At 39.1% G+C, this 17,036-nt stretch overlaps 1 protein-coding gene across 1 annotated transcript in view; it reads left to right on the top strand.

The window, feature by feature from the left end:
- The window catches only part of ADCY6 (adenylate cyclase 6), a 1,739,117-nt gene that overhangs the window by 1,347,233 nt on the left and 374,848 nt on the right, over positions 1–17,036 (top strand). The window contains exon 6 of the mRNA XM_044083802.1: positions 3,587–3,698. Within this exon, the coding sequence (XP_043939737.1) occupies positions 3,587–3,698 (112 nt within the window). The remainder of the gene's footprint in view (positions 1–3,586; positions 3,699–17,036) is intronic.

Genomic DNA, 17,036 nt, shown 5'->3' with positions numbered 1-17,036 from the left:
CAGTTGGTTTGATTTCCATTTTCTAGTAATTGCTTTTTTGGGAGTTAGAAGAATTAAGTTCATCAAAATAAGGTGAAGGTGGGGTAAGGCTTGACACCAACATGCTTCCACATCTCTAAATTTACTAACTGAAGTCACACAACACAGGGGGTAAAAAGAAACTTCCTACTGTTCAGCCGTCTTGCTTTTTAAAATTGAAAAGTTTTGACAAAACTGGATATCAGCAGAAAGCACTAGCCAATTCCATTTTGACAAAACTCTAATCAACAAACACGTCTTTGTGTGGGTAGGTGCTGCATTCACTTCTACTTTCATTACAGGCATACTGTAAAATCAAGAATATTAATAAAGTAACCCAAGTTAACAGGTAGTAGTTTTATTGTAATTTGTCAGCTACAGTATAGTGCATTAGCCCACTAGGCCACTCAGCTCTTCATGCCTGTATCCTGATTATCATACTTTAATGTACCATAAAGCCTTACTTAATGTTTGGTCCATCCTGCTTTACATTATCACAAATTATTGCAAAACGGAATAACTACAGAACTTGGTACTTCAGTATATTTGGATGTACCTGTGGATAGTAGATGCTGATAAGTTCATTTATAACATGCTAGGGTCATAGTGACACACACATACCCACACATTAGTGCATTTTCCAGCCATTCTTAATTCTGAGTGTGAGGTTAACTCTTGAAGAATCATGTCATGGAAATTGCTGACTGGTATTCTTTGGTAATATAATGTATAACCCTCCATCGTGTCATTGAAATTGCTGACTGCTATTCTTTGGTAATATAATGTGTAACCCTTCATCATGCCATTGAAATTGCTAACTGGTTTTCCTTGGTAATATAATGTGTAACCCTCCTTATTTAGTCGCCTCCCTTTCAGAAGTGGATTAATTTCTTAATGTGTAAGGTGAGAAATAAAAGTTCTATGCTGACCGAGTGGTGTATTACACACTGCACAGCAGTAAGAACTCACAGGATGGTCTCTTATGAAGAGATGTAATGCTGGTGAGGATATGAGCTTAAGTTTTGCTTCACTCCTTAAATGTTACTTTAGGGTCAGCTTTTATATGTGATTTTCAGGTAATATTGGTGAAGAGGGAGAATAAGGCAGATAAATACAGAGGGAGACAGGAATGGAGACAGGGAGTTAACAAGATGGAAGAATGGACACTCTGCAACTTTACAGGTGCTCTCTTTTTCTGTTCCCCATCATGTGTCCTTGCAGCTTCTTAGTGCATGCCAACATTTAGCACTGGCAAATTCTTGTTTTGTTTTAGAGGGCTTAGCCTACTGTTGCACCATTATATACCATATCTGAACAAAATCTTGAGGATCGGCATACCTACTTGCTTGCCATGTCAGTAAGCAAAACTAACACTTTGTTATCAGGTCCATTGTGAGAATGTAGTGACTAAGTTATGAATTGTGTCAAGTTAGGAGGCAGGGACTTTGGGTGGGGTGGAGCTGGTCTCTTAGTCTGACCATTAGTTGCTTCATTTCAGCTTTGGTCTACCACGTTTTATACCAGCTGCTATTGAGCTGGTTCATTGGAAGGATCTTCAGAACTTTGATTGTGGCATTCCTGAGGTGAGAATCCAGAGCTTCTTGCACCTGTGGAGCTGTAGCTGGTGTTGTGGATGCATTTGTCCCAGTTTATGCACATCCCAGTTTTAATGCTTGCTGGAAGCCATATCAGCATGCTGGTTGAAATACTGTTGGCATAGGATGGGTCTGCTCAAAGACCAGGTTAGTCTGGTTGCTCATTAGTCTGCACAGCAGAGATTTTGTATTGGAAGACATTTTACTTCTGCGGTGATTGTGAAGTTTCTGCTGTGTCAGATCATCATTCAGTTGAGCTTTGTCGAGTGGTAACAAGTTGTTCAGCAAAGCCTGTCTCTTGTACTCTCTGCCCTCAGTGTGAAGAGGCAATGTACATGGTTGCAGATAAGTTTGCCAAAATCAGGCTCTCCTTTTACCTTAGTGCATTGCAAGGGTTTGATTGAGACTCTCAAGATTTTTCTTGGGGTGTGCCAGTTATGATGAGGTCATGAATGTGGTTTCTTTGCTCTTGCCTTCTGTGGGTATTTTCTCAGTCCAGCTGGGCTGAATGTTATTTTTAGCTTCAGTGAGACCATTTATTCTCAGGATTGTCTGGTACTCTTTGAGATGGACTTCTTTCCCAACTACATTGTAAAGAGGCCTTAGTTACTTTCTTTCTCAAAAAATTCCTATGGATCTGAATCTTCTGAAGAATTGCCACTTGATCTTTAACTTGCTTTTATAGGTTGAGTATTGAGAGAGTGTTTTATTAATAAATGTATTCCTTTTAAGATCCCATGATGCTTTTGATCTAGGTCAGTCTGGTTTTAGATCAAGGCACAGCAGTGACAACCCTGTTCAAGTCTGTATTTGCTGTGTGTTGCTGTCAGGTATGTATATAATATTGTCCTTCTTATTTAACAGTCTTTCTTAACTCTAAAGGCATTTGGTTCCATGTGTCCCTGCTGAAGCCCCTTGGATCATCAGGTGAGGCACTGCTAACTGTTGCAAGGGCCCACATGGAAAATCATGTCAGGATAAATTTCAGTTACCTTGCCCCTATCTTTTGGAATCAGCTACCCTTCCTGATCTTGGTGTTCAGTGCTGAGATCTCCTTTATGAGGACCTTGAAGTTCCACTCATTTCAGAAGGGCTTTCCAAAACATGTGGTATGGGTAATTTTAAGTTTTATTACTTTTTAACTCATTATTATCATTGTCATGATGATTTTTTAGGCTTTTGCAAGACATTTATTCCATTTTTATCCCTACACATTTAGCTTGATAAGCATTTTAATAATGTAAATAAATACATAAATAAACTTTGGAAATGCTGTTGTAGCTCTGAATACCACATGCTGTCCTTTCATGAAACCTTTATCCAGTAATACATTTAGTCATTCTGATCTCTTTGTCACATCCTGTTCTTTCTTGTTTACTTCTCCCATATCGTTTTCTTTAAGCTGTCAACACCACTTTAAAATAAAGTGCAACACTAACCACTTCTCTGCCGTGAATTTCATGTAAGAGATGATAATATTGTTTAACACTGTTTCAAGTGAAAAAAATGTCTACAAGATAAATATTCATTGCTGTTTACTGTGTTACTGTTGCTCTGAATTTCCCTGCTTTGTGCAAGTCTGACACATTTGTGTGCATTTATGCAGTAAGGGCAAAGTAGTCTCTAAGTAATGTAATATCTCTCTGGATGGATTAAAGCAGGAGGCAAAGTAGTTTTTACCATTGTTAGGAGTGGTGTTATACAATAATCCTGGAGTAGTTTACTGTTTCTACAGTGGTTCTTTTCTTGTGACAAATAGTATTTTCAGTTTCACCTGAATACTGCGGTGTTATTGTTTAACAGTGTGACTATCTGTGACTTAGCAATCTGTCTTTTTATTTTTTTGCATCTTCATACTATATTGCTCATTACATCACTGCAGGGGTGAGGGGTCTATATGTATATGTATATGTGTGTGCACATGCATGTGTACACATCTCGAGACCTAACATGCCTTTATTTTTGTCTTACAGCATCCTTTTTGCAGACATTGAAGGCTTCACAAGTTTGGCCTCCCAATGTACCGCACAGGAACTCGTCATGACCCTCAATGAACTGTTTGCTAGGTTTGACAAGCTGGCTGCGGTAAGTGATCTCTGTCTTCTTGAGTCCTGTTCTTGTCCATGAGGTGGCACATTCTTCAAGACTGACCATCCACTGGCATCAGTTACTGATAATCTGCCTTGTCCAGCTGCTACCACATCCTCTTTCAATTTTCAAAGTGGCATCACTAAGTAAATACCAAGACCGTATGTTCCAGTTATTTTGTCCTGATAACATTTAGAATACTATTTCTTCGTTATTTCATTCCTCCTTTTCTGTCAGACCATTCTCTATAAATAGCTTTTGCAGTAGTCACTCAGCTTTCCTTGAATTTACAGTGAATGCCTGAATACATTTGCTGTACTATCATTCACTCCATTCTTTGAGATGCTGTTCCTTTGAAGAAACACTACTCATACCAAAAAGAATCACCATTTTCAGTTTACTTTATTTATACCTCAGAGGGCAGTGCCTCTCTTCCAGCTTACACATTCGCAATGTTAAGTTGTCTATCTTGCCTTCATTCTTGCTGGATGGGTTCGGAGCCGATCCTCGGCTCTGACTCGGCCATTCTAAAAGCTCAAAAGGGGGCTCCGACAACTTGATCGGAGCCGACTCAGTTATGTCTTCCTCGAGGAAATAGTAGGGGCAAGTGTTCGAGATTCATCGGCTCCGGCCGGAGCCAATGTTCGAATAGCCTTAGGTCCCCCAGAAGACGGCTCAGAGACCAGAGCCGAAGGTCTGGAAGGCTTAGAGGGTTTCCCCGAGGATTGAGTCGAGGGACCCTCAGGCTTCAATAAGCCCCTTAATATAAGTTTATTTTTTCGCTCTTGCAGGACTCTAGGGCTGAAGCCATGGCAAACAGCACATGAGTCCTGCAGGTGCAAAGGTCCCAGGCAGTACACACAAGAAGTGTGACCGTCTGTCAGAGACATCTTCTGACAGCACGAGTCACACTTCTTAAAGCCTGAGACCTTTGAGTCCTTAGACATGTCTAAGAAGAGAAGTGTAACCACACAAACACACACACACACACACACACACACACACACACACACACACACACACACACACCGATTACACTTATTAGAAAATAATTTAAACTAAATTAAATTAAGTTAGTAGTAGTTTAGAAGTAATTTAGACAAATAAATCCCTATAAACACAGTCACACTACTAGGAAGGGAGGGACTGGGCCTAAGGCCCAAGGGAAATTTTCTAGTGAGTTTTGGAAAAGGGGGGAAAATTACTGGGAATGGGATGGAACTACTCGCTGTATAAAACTATTTAGAAAAACTAACTTAAAAAGGGGAAAAAAGCTGAGAAATAACTAGTTTCTTTTCAAAAACTAACCTGAGCCAGTAGGAACGCACCTCGATCACTGTAGCGGCAAACGAGATCTGAGGAGTTACCGTCTAGCATTATGGGATATAGGGGAGCCTCGAGCCGGTGGAACTAGCTCTCGAGCTTTTAGAGTGGCCGAGTCAGAGCCGAGGATCGGCTCCGAACCCATCCAGCAAGAAAGAAGGCGAGAAGAAGACAACTAACATGGAACGTTATGGTAGGTACATAACTTCTAATTACCATTAAGGCCTTGCAGCTAGCTTTTGCCACACTGCTACTCTGTGGCTGATGGTGTATTTCCTGAAAATTTCCCTGAAGCCTAAGTTTCTTTCCTTACATGGGCCACTTTTTCCCTATTTTGAACAGAATCATAAAGATGCACTTCCAGCTGCTGCTTGTCTATCTGTCTAGCCATCCATCATCCCCTGTTCTCATTTTTGCACATAAGGGTCTGTGTCTCACATCAACGTGACCATTGTGTAGACCCAGTGTTTATACCACCAGATGATGTTCCCTGCCCTAGTTGTTCTGCCATACCAGCTCCCCACACACATTCACACCTGTGGCCAATTTAGTGTGTCCAGTTCACCTAATGCATGGCTTTGGAATGTGGGAGGTGACACAAATAAATATTTGTTGCATCTCAAGCTTTCTTTTCCTTTCTTTCAGTACATGACTGTTTTTGCCCCTGCTATCTGTTAATAATAAGCCCCATCCCAGTCTGTCAGTTCCCATTAGTTCCTCTTCCACAGTGTGAGGGTCAACGGGAAGGGGCCATCATTCAAACAACCATCAGAGGTGCTTCAAGATTTTTTGTGATTTTGGAAGTTCTGTCCCCAACATGTACTCTGCAAAGTACCAGGGATGGAACTGCAATGATCTGACAATGGAGGATGCCCCCTCACTGCCACAAGGGGCATTTCCTGAAAACAGTGCTGTTTGTCCCCTGCAATAAAAGAGAGAGTTTCCTGGGATCCACTTGGGAAATGTGCATAACACCACCCACCCCTGGAGAGGTGAGCAGGCCATTCCCCTTCAGTCCTCCAACTCTTCTTCAACTGCCTCTCTCCTCCAATGCCAGGGGTTACTAATTAAACCCTTTTCTCCTGGCTCTGTGTCAGGGCAACACCCATGTGTGCCACAGAGTCTGGCTGTGCTGAATCATGCATTTGCTGGTTGGTAGTTTTTCTCTTTAGCTTGATTTCCAGTTTGTAACCCAGGAATGCGAGTTATGACCAAGTAGTAAAAACATCTTCCTTTGTTTTTGGACTTAAAGGACCATTCAAACGCTAAATAGAATAAACTTCAGGCGAGCATACGTCTTTAAACCAGAGCTGTAGATCATTTGTATATGCTTTGGAAACATGTAGTTAACTTTTCACACTTTGGCAGCCTACATATAGTGGGGGCTAATTTGCTTCATGTTCAGTTCTCTCTTTTTGTATGGTGAAGTAAGCAGTCACCAATATCTCTCCATTAGTTGGCTATTTCAGTGTTTTTTTATGATAGAACAGTAAATATTTTGTCTTTTTTCAATATTTACTGTGTTCTGAGCTGACGAGAACTTATTGTAGTGACTTGTACTGATTATTCTAGGTAGTTTCATTATTTATTGATGTCCACTGAAAAAGATTAATGGACAATGAGACTGATTCTTCCAAAAGACTTCCACTTACATTATCTCTTTTGCATAGAAGAGAGCAACTGGATGTTGAAGTTTGCAAATAATGGGAGAGTTTCAGGAACAAAACTTTTACTAAAATAAAGTAGAAACACTGGGACTTTTACTGAGCACAAAAAGTATCTGGCCTTAGCTCAAGGGATTGTCCATCTCTATCTCAATGGAAAAACTCAAAAATATTTAACTGTCATTGTCAACCGTACCAGAGAAGGAGGAAGGAAATACAAGAAGTATGTAGATTGGTCCAAAAAAGAACAAAGAAAATTTGAAAAAACCTATGCATTTAATATCTGAAGGAGGTACTGGCACCATATCTGGACAAGTATCGTATGCCTTAATGACTCAGCAATAGATCCTTCAAGCCGTATTCCCCTGTGACTGTGGAGAGTGTGGTTCATATTCTTATGGCCAAGATGGTCTTGCATTCTAATTCCACTGCTCCATTTTAAACCCTGTGGTATTTTAAGAGAGATGTATGTGGTTGTGAGGAATCACTGGTAGGGACCAAATAGGTGCCAGTACCAGCATGTTGGGTCTCTCACTCCAAATTTCTTAGATTGGCGAATGTTGTACTCTAGTGTGTTGACATTTTCCAGGCTTCTGAAGTGGGCCTTCAGCAGGATTTTCCAAGGCGGGTTAAGGAGTCTCATCTGGCTCTTGACTTTTCAGGTGAACCTGACTTGTCAGCCATTGTTCTGGTGCTGTCAGTTGCCTCATTATTGCCCCACTTCTGCCTCCTGGGAAGAGGCACCAGATTACTGGAAATTTATTCCCAAGTCTGGTTTGAACAAATGTGTGGCATTAAAGTTTAACCCTACATGCTTTGCATCCACTTTTTATAAAGAGGACCTTTCTTATCACCATAGACATAGAAGATGCCTGTTTACACATCCCCATCTACAGAATTCACAGACACTTCCTCAAATTCAAAGTAGGATGCTGCTACTGCATGTTTTCTCACTATCTGTTGGCTTTTCTACTGCATCTAGATTGCACGCCCTAATGCACAGCTTCAGGCTTTGCTTATCTAAGGTTGAAAGTAGGGTGCATTTTTGCACTTATATGGATGATTGATGTAGACCCTTTCATTTGGGGAACTTCTGAACACTCTGAAACTGACAAGGCAGTGCTTTCACAGCCTGGAATTATCACTGCCCAGAAATTCAGCATAAGCCCTATACTAGAGAAGTTGTTCCTGGGGGCAAGTACAAATAAGGAAGGATTTTTTTGTCTACCTTCACCCATCTCAGGTAAGACCAGTTTCAATCCTGAGACCTTCTTCAAAGTACTGCATTGCTTATCTTTGTGGTGCCAAATGGTATGTTACGTATGAGAAAAGCCCAGTGGTAGTTAAGGAGATCTCTGGGACTGACAAAAGCAGCCTGTCGACCACATCCTATATTTGATCCCTCCATCTGTCAGGATTTCCTTTGTGACATCACCAGATTTCAGGAAACTGGGGACTTCCATTTGTCCCTCCAGAGCTGTATCAGAAACAAACAGATACATCAAACTGTTCCTGGGAAACCTACTATCAACAGCTTGTAGTTTAGTTTCAGTTTAGTTTAGTTGGTTCAGGGAACAAAGGCAGAAATGTATTAGTATGAAGGAGGTGATGGTCATCCAAAGTGATACGTTTGATTTAAAATCAGTACTGAACCCAGAGGCTCTGTGAATTGTGAGAGACAATTTTACCTTGACACAGCACATCACACAGTCAGGGATGTGGCAGCCAAACTCTGCTTACAGTAAGATATACCCAGACAGACTTATTAACAGGCGCCTTGTATACAGAGATCATGGTCCCAAATGAGTGGATATTGAAGAGGGCAAATGAATTGTCAGATGTCCAGCATAATGGCCTAAATGGCAAATACTTTCTCAGTCAGGTGGCACCCCAGACTCTGTGCCTTCCTTTCTGACACCTGTTTTCCTAGAAATGCTCCTGAAAGTAAAAAATAAAGAACAGATGCTGGAGTTCCAAACTGATCAAGCCAAGTCCAGTTCACCCAGATGATCCAAGTGACAAAAGAGGACCAGTTATCCTTTCCATTCACTGCAGGCTTTTTAATCTTCAGGATGAGAAATGCCTGTATCTTTGTGTCTAGAACCCCAAGCTCACAGCCTGGAGATATGACTTTGGTACCACACCGCCACTTATGTTCTCCTGATGTTATTTTAGACCAGCCACTACAATGTCATGGCTTTAAATTGACTAGGTTTCTGCACTGGTGTGAGAGAAAGTAATCAATACCAATTCCTGCCTTATACATTATATTACCTCTTGAAGCTGTTTACCTCATTACATCTGACTGATGCCTCCAGGTGCATTTGCAGTTAACTCTTACTGATGCCTCTAGGCGTCAAATATTGCTTGTTCATATTTGCATCAAGAATTCCAAGACCATGCTATGTACAAGGTCTTAAATGATTTCATCTTAAAGCTTACACAATGGCAGGCTCAACTACATTAATATCTGACCTCTGTCTAGTGCAGGTAAATAAATATTAACTGTTGTTTTTATGATATTAATTTATATCAATATAATTTTCACGTTTTTCTAAATATCTCAACAATCAAGTAACACAGACAGAACTCCTTAGCCTCATATGAACGCTTTCAGTTAGATAAATAAAATGCCACTGACAGTATATGTGTAACTTGAGTGGTTGCTGAGATATTGTAAGTTAATTACAAAATATTGCAAATATAGTAGTTACACGCTGATAAAGCTTTTATATCTTTATATTTAGGATAAAATGCCAGGTACTTGGGTTGTTTTAATCATTATGTAATATAAATTTATATTTCTATATATGTTATAAAGGTATAATATCGAACAGTTTTTTTACAATGTTGCACCTTTAAAATAGTAATTGATGAATGCTACATCACTAACCACGTGATGATTTGATATAAAAAGTTTATTGAAAGATTTTTCAAAAAATAACGGTCTGATGAAGCATTTGTGAAAGCGCTAACCTTTTCTATGTGTATTAAACTAGTTTTTTACAACAAAGTTTTCTGAATCAGTTCATCACTACGAAGCTTGGATTATTATTTTGAGTGGACTGTGAGTTACATTTCTCCCGTTGTAGGAGAGATTATTTCCGTGGTTACCCCAAAGCTCGTTTTTATTACGCTTTGTGATTTTTATACTGCTTGAAGCTACGGGGTAATTACTTCGCCAGGGGACTTTTGTGTTATCGGAATTCTTATATTTTTTATATTGAAACCTGACGGAGACATGGCGGGTACTGACGGCAACATAGAATTGGATTATAGACCCAATGTTCCCGTCAGGAATGATATGGAAGGAGATAAAATCCAGCACATCGGAGATCCTAATACGACAGCTTCCTGTATCAACACTACTGATAACAGAATTTTGAATATACAACGCTGGGGCGAAAGCCTACAAACGAAATTGATGAAGTGTATGAGGAGTGACAACAACCTACTACTGCTGTATCAAGGTGATAACAACGGAAGCACACCTAACGTAACTACAGAGATGGCCGAACGCCTGGAGACAGCAGTACAGAGGTTTGAGACTGATTTTTTAAAACTTACGCATATCTACACAACGGCAGCATTTTGAAGCCTGTCTACACAAGAACATAATACCCAGAGGTTTGAGGGTATTAAAGATGCCCACGTATGGGGATCAATATCCAGAGCTTCTAACCAAATGGCAACAACTGAACTTAGAGGTGAGCAGAAATTATATGCACCTTTTATTGGAACATTTCCAACCAGTAGAGGAACAGTTAATTCAGTCCATTTTAGATCAACAAAAGACATGTACTTCCACTATCCTAACACACTAGTAGAAACTGCCTTACTGAATGTGTTAGAAGGTGTGGAGATATATGAGCGCAGGTTAATACAACAAAAGAAAAGTAAAATTGATAGAGACATCCAGGTCTTCCGAGCTGGACATGTCTTCACTTGGCCCAGGATGGGCCCTTCAACCAGATTTATTGCAAACAACAATACCAACAATACCAAATACAAATCCCCTGGTGATAGTGATACGGACAAGCATAGATTAGATAAAGTGAGTAAACCTAGTACCATCAATGGTAGCCACTTATCTAGTAACACCGGGACTGAAGTATGTACCGAGAAAACGCCGCAGCCTATATCAGAAGGTACTCTTGATACATCTGTACACATCTTACAATCCAGCCCCAATATAAATGGCTCTATAGAAGCATCTAATGGGGGCACAGAAACTGTGGCGCACCCCAACAACAATGAAAAAGAGGGACATTGTCCTAGACTACATGAAGGGGGACATCAAGCTTTGGGCTTTTCCCAATTCCCCCTTCCTATAGCCTTAGAGAAGGGGGGCAGGAGAGATCGGTCTATGAGTCGGGGGCGACTGAAGAGGAAATTATCGGTAGAAAGAGCCCCCAACCATTCACTGAAAAAGATGTGGGAACAAACGAAGATTGCTTGATATGGGAATATCTCATAGAGACCTTGATATACATGAAGTAAATGTACTTAATAAAGGACTTAGTTTTATTCCTACAACATCAAATCAAATTACAGATGCATTGATAGATGTCAAAGTATTTACTAGGAATATTATGTAACGTTACGAGTTTGGTGATAGTAATAATAAGTCGAGACAAAGAACTTTCACAAAATTGAGTACATTCACACCACAAAATCATCCATTAGTTGAGGCATTTTATAATCTAGTGGAAGAAGATTTGCATACATTATACAATAATATATCAGACAGTGGAGTTAATAAGAAAGTGAGATACACCAATAATTTAAGTTGGCATGAAAGAAAAGCATTAAAAAAGTTGCAAAATGACAATACTATAGTATCTAGGCCAGCTGACAAGGGAGGTCCTTTGGTAGTCATGGACATTGATCATTATCATCGTGCCATGTCCGAGATGCTTAATGATTCTAGGTTTTATGGTACTGTAAACAGAAAGAGAGTGGAAGAAATACAATCTGCAATATATAATACCATATTAGATCTGGTAACTAGCCAGACAATCACTAATGAAATAGCTGAATTTCTGATGATAGAATATCCTGTGATACCCCAAATACAGGGGATACCAAAAGTTCACAAGAATGGCACCAACCCCCCTATGAGACTTATAGTCTCAGGGAGGGGTTGGAGTACAGAACCATTTTCTATGTATGTGGAGAAATACTTGAGGCCTGTGGTAAACAAAGTTCCACACATACTTAAAGATAAGAAACAATTCTTGCTGGACTTGTATAGATTTTTTGATGGAGTTCCTTTGAAATCAGATATGATCTTTGTTACGTTAGATATACAGTCCTTGTTTACTGTTATACCCAATACATTGGGTGTTGTAACTATTAGACTATTTAACTACACATAGTGACTATACTGACAGACAAGTTGATTTGATTAGTTTATTTCTGGAAATCATACTGGAGAACAATGTCTTTATACATGATTCAACTATATACATACAGCGTGATGGCATGACTGTGGGCACATCCTTTGCCAATAGCTACGCCAACATGTTTTTAGCAGCGTGGGAAGAGAGTTCTTTATTCCAGGAAGTAAAATATAAGGAACATGTCTTATTCTATCGACGTTTCGTGGACGATGTCTTCCTGTTATGGGAGAGCAGTCAAGCCATATTAGATGAATATATAGGACACCTAAATGGTATGACCACATACCTTAAATTTACATCTAATTTTTCCAGTAATAAGATAGAGTACTTAGATGTTTACATGGAACGTGTGATGGATAGATATGTGAACACAGGTGTATATAGAAAATCGTGCTACAAGAATACATTTTTGCACCGACAGAGCATGCACCCAAATTATATTTTTAAAAATATAATTAAAGGGCAAAGCATGCATATATCTAGATTAAATGTTAGTAATGAAGGTTACCAAGAAGAAATTAATTGTTTTAGACAAAGATTAGTGAAACGAGGATGTAGTGAGCCAGAAATCTCAGCAGGACTGGAGAACATTCACTCTTTAAGAAAAGATATAGCAGCACCGTATTACTCGGCACAGACATTACCTAGTAATCAAAGTATTAGCGGAAAAGAGATAAATACTGTTAAGATACCTATGTTCTACACTAGTGATATTCATCAGATTCAAGAATTAATTAGCAAACACTGGGGTATTTTAACAACGGATCAAGATATTATGAATATAGTAGGTGATAAACCTCGATATTTATTTAAGAATAATAAATAATCTCAGAAGACTATTATGTAACACCATACCTAGAGGTGAATTGAGTCCATATAAGGGTACCTCCCCCTGTGGCAAATGTAGGTTTTGCACATATATAGAAATGGCCAACATATTTGTACACCCAGATAATGGGCAAATTTATGAATTTCATGTTTCGGCAGATTGTAATACTGCACATATAGTGTATTTGGCTCAATGCCGAAGATGCTGTTCTTATTATATAGGCAAAACAGATAGAACGTTTCGAACTAGAATACGAGAACATCTATATGCCATAAGAATAAAGTATTTGAATAATGCCTTGGCCAAACATGTAATCAATACAGGCCAAGACCATACATTTACGTTCATGGCAATAGACCAAACAGCACATATAGCCAGAGGAGGAGATATGCGTAATCGGATGGAAAAGAAAGAGGTTAACTGGATTTTGAGATTGAGAGCAGACAAAGGGAAAGGGCTCAATGAAAGAGCCGCCATTAAACCCGTATTGAAAGCTCGACGTAGAACAGTGAGGTAATGTAATCGAATTATGGCATTTATTAAGTATAAGTGATTAGTTATTGAGACATACACCTATATTCCACAACATTAGCATACATTTTTATCATAGAACTTTGGACGCAGCACATGTATATGAATTCAATATTTTATTGTTGCCCATACTCATATTACTTCAAACAAAATGAGGACCGACTGGTGAATAGTATGATTGTCTTTAGCATAATTATAACCTTATAGATATGTAGTAATAGTTAATGCAAATCTAGGATACTTAGCCTCAATTTTTGGAAGAGATGTATTGTAATCCAGCCTTCATAGTGATGAGTTGAGGAAGTATTATCTCCATGCATATTCCAGCTGTAGACTTTGTTTATTACAGTTTTAACTTTGATTTATTCTAAAGTTTCATTATACATATATTTTCGTGTAGAAATATAGAAATTTTCAACTTTTAGCGTAGACCACATTAGGTTTGGTTAGCATGATATATTTATTGCTCTACGACTTCGTATTATATATGCAATAATCTTGTTAGAGTATTTGGAAATATTAAATAATAGTGGTAAATTTATTATTTTAGTTGAGTATATTGTACTAAAACTAATTTTTTAATTCAGCGTCCACGTTTCATATAATATATTAAAGCACAAGTTTTAAATGTTCAAATTTATAGACAAGAATTTCATATGCATGAGTTATAGAAGGCCATCGTAAGTGGCTTATTTGACTGAGTTATATGGTGAGAATGTATTATAGTACTTATATATTGTTTGTAAGAAATGTTTTATTAATTAATGATTTTTAAAAAATAGCGCAGTTTAGGCATAAAGGAATTTGCTTATATGTAGTCAGTTATGTCATATCATACTTTTTGTTAATGAGATAGCTGGTTGATACTATTCATTTGTACCCTATAGGAACGGATATAGTATGGGGCAAGAGGATAAATAATAGATGCAATTTTAAATATCGGGTAGCTCATTTGCTTAAGCAACATAGAATAGTGGCTGTCATTGATTACTGGCACAATTGTTTAAACTATTTTTGTATATTCGGATGGTAATAGTACACTTTCTATACATTTCGTATGCATTTTTTAAATGTTTTACATGATGGAAGACCACAAGACTTTGGTGCTTAAATAAGACACGCTGATAAAGCTTTTATATCTTTATATTTAGGATAAAATGCCAGGTACTTAGGTTGTTTTAATCATTATGTAATATAAATTTATATTTCTATATATGTTATAAAGGTATAATATCGAACAGTTTTTTTACAATGTTGCACCTTTAAAATAGTAATTGATGAATGCTACATCACTAACCACGTGATAATTTGATATAAAAAGTTTATTGAAAGATTTTTCAAAAATTAACGGTCTGATGAAGCATTTGTGAAAGCGCTAACCTTTTCTGTGTGTATTAAACTAGTTTTTTACAACAAAGTTTTCTGAATCAGTTCATCACTACGAAGCTTGGATTATTATTTTGAGTGGACTGTGAGTTGCATTTCTCCCGTTGTAGGAGAGATTATTTCTGTGGTTACCCCAAAGCTCGTTTTTATTACGCTTTGTGATTTTTATACTGCTTGAAGCTACGGGGTATTTACTTCGCCAGGGGACTTTTGTGTTATTGGAATAGTAGTTACTGTGTTTATTGTGACTTATAAAATTTGGTTTAAGGCCTAGAACCTAAAGAATACTACCACCATAAAAATAGTTCTTGCTGAACAGTTTGCCTTTTATACTTCTGTCATAACCCCTATAGTTACAGAGATAGAAACATTTGTTTGAAATGTGAGGACATAATTTGATTCTGTCAAAAGGCTTAGGCTCCACCCATTGGAAGTTACAGTGCAAACTTCCTGAGCTCCATTGGAGTGAATTTAAGCAAATCCTGTCTTAATCTTCTATAAAGGTACGTTCGTCATTCTCATTATGCATCCCGCTGAACCTACTATTTCTGGGAAAACATCAGTTAAACAGTTTTTGAAAGGAATCCTCCTTGTCTAGTCATCTAGATGCCAATTTTTTTTTCCAGTCTGTGGCCTGAACTTTGTTATAGCAAAGTTGGCACTGCCTCCCTTTGACCCAGACAGTGCATCTAAACTGAAATTTTTATTTAGAAAATGTAGTTGTAACTTCAGCTGGAATAATGTTCTTCATGTTTCACTGTTGCAGTCATCACACTTGGGTTATCCTGCCAGGGGTAGCCCTCAGTCAGCCCGAATACCAGAGGCTTAGTATTTCTGCGTCAGTTGCTGTCGCTTCAGTACGGACGTCAGGTCGTCAGGGGTATAAAAACAGGCAGCCGACACCATTACATCAGTCTTTCTTGCCGAGGAGTCCAAAGCAGAAGCAGTTTGCACGAGTGCCGGTCGGCCACTAACTGAGTTTTGGTTTCCAAAACTGATTCATCTTGAAGTCTCCTAAAGCTAAGTACCCCTTTGGGGATCCTTTTTTCTTGCTCTAACAGATGTCAGAAAAAGTTAGCAATTGTCTCGCCTGTGGAAAGCAAATACCACACAGAGATTTCCATTCTTACTGCATCACCTGGTTAGGCCCAGACCATGATGTACCTCGCTGTCGGTTTTGTGCTTTGTTCAATGCCCTAACTATTCATCGTCGGGCCCTTATTGTAGCTAAATCCTTTCGTTCTTGATCTCCGTATTCCGAAATGGCTTTGGTAAGCCATCCGATGACCGATCTTCTGAAAAAATGTAAGGATAAAGACAGAGACAGACTGCACAGGTCCAAAACTGCCGAGAATGCTTCTATTAAGCTAGTCGCTAGTTCACCGGTACTCATTGAGGCATTTTCGCAGCCCCTGATGCCTGCTTCGATGGATTTGCAGGCTGCTACCGAGATCCGTTCAGAGTCTGGTATGCCGCGAGACTCTTCTTTGACTACAGAACCTGCAGATGTCTCTACCTTGGATGGGTCCAGAGCCGCTGTGCAGGCACCGGCTTCTGAGGAAGCTGTTCGCACTATCGATATTCAGCACAAACCGACGACTTCTTTCGCATCTTCAACTTTTTCTAAAACTGCCGTGTTTCTAAGGCCAAGAGTACGAGCTACGCCTAAAAAACCAATGACCCAATCTCAAGCGCCTGCTTCTGCCATTTTAAGGATCTGAGATTGTGGCAAGGAAGTCCTGATCATGCTAATTAGGGGAAGCCAGCCTTCCCCTGCTAAAAGAAAGAGACTTGTCCCCATCAGCTTTATCTGACCAATAGTCCGACGACTCTGAGGTTTCTGATTATGAAGACATGCCCTTACCTGCCCATGAGGATTCAGATGCAGAGGAATCCATTCCTTCTGTCTCCCCTCCAGAGGATTTTTCTTTTGGTGAAACCCTACATACCTTGAGAGAGCATTTCCATTGGGAATGCCAGGATTATAGTCAGTCCAAAAAGAGACTCTGGGAATTTTTAGATCTACCACAGCACAGACTCTTAGCTATCCCTTCTGTTCTGGATGTTGTGGATGATGTCTTTATGGAAGCCAGTCTAACTCCTGATACTTTACCCCCTGCTCCAAGGAAATCTGACAGGTAATACAGAGTCCCTGACTCTCACAAATTTCTCTTCAAAAATCCTACTGCTGACCCAGAGG

This window comes from Protopterus annectens, chromosome 9.part0, assembly GCF_019279795.1.
Source record: "Protopterus annectens isolate FY-2018-M chromosome 9.part0, PAN1.0, whole genome shotgun sequence".
Taxonomy (NCBI): Eukaryota; Metazoa; Chordata; order Ceratodontiformes; family Protopteridae; genus Protopterus; species Protopterus annectens.
Note: the sequence above shows the minus strand (reverse complement) of the source record. Positions and strands in the feature narration are given on the sequence as shown.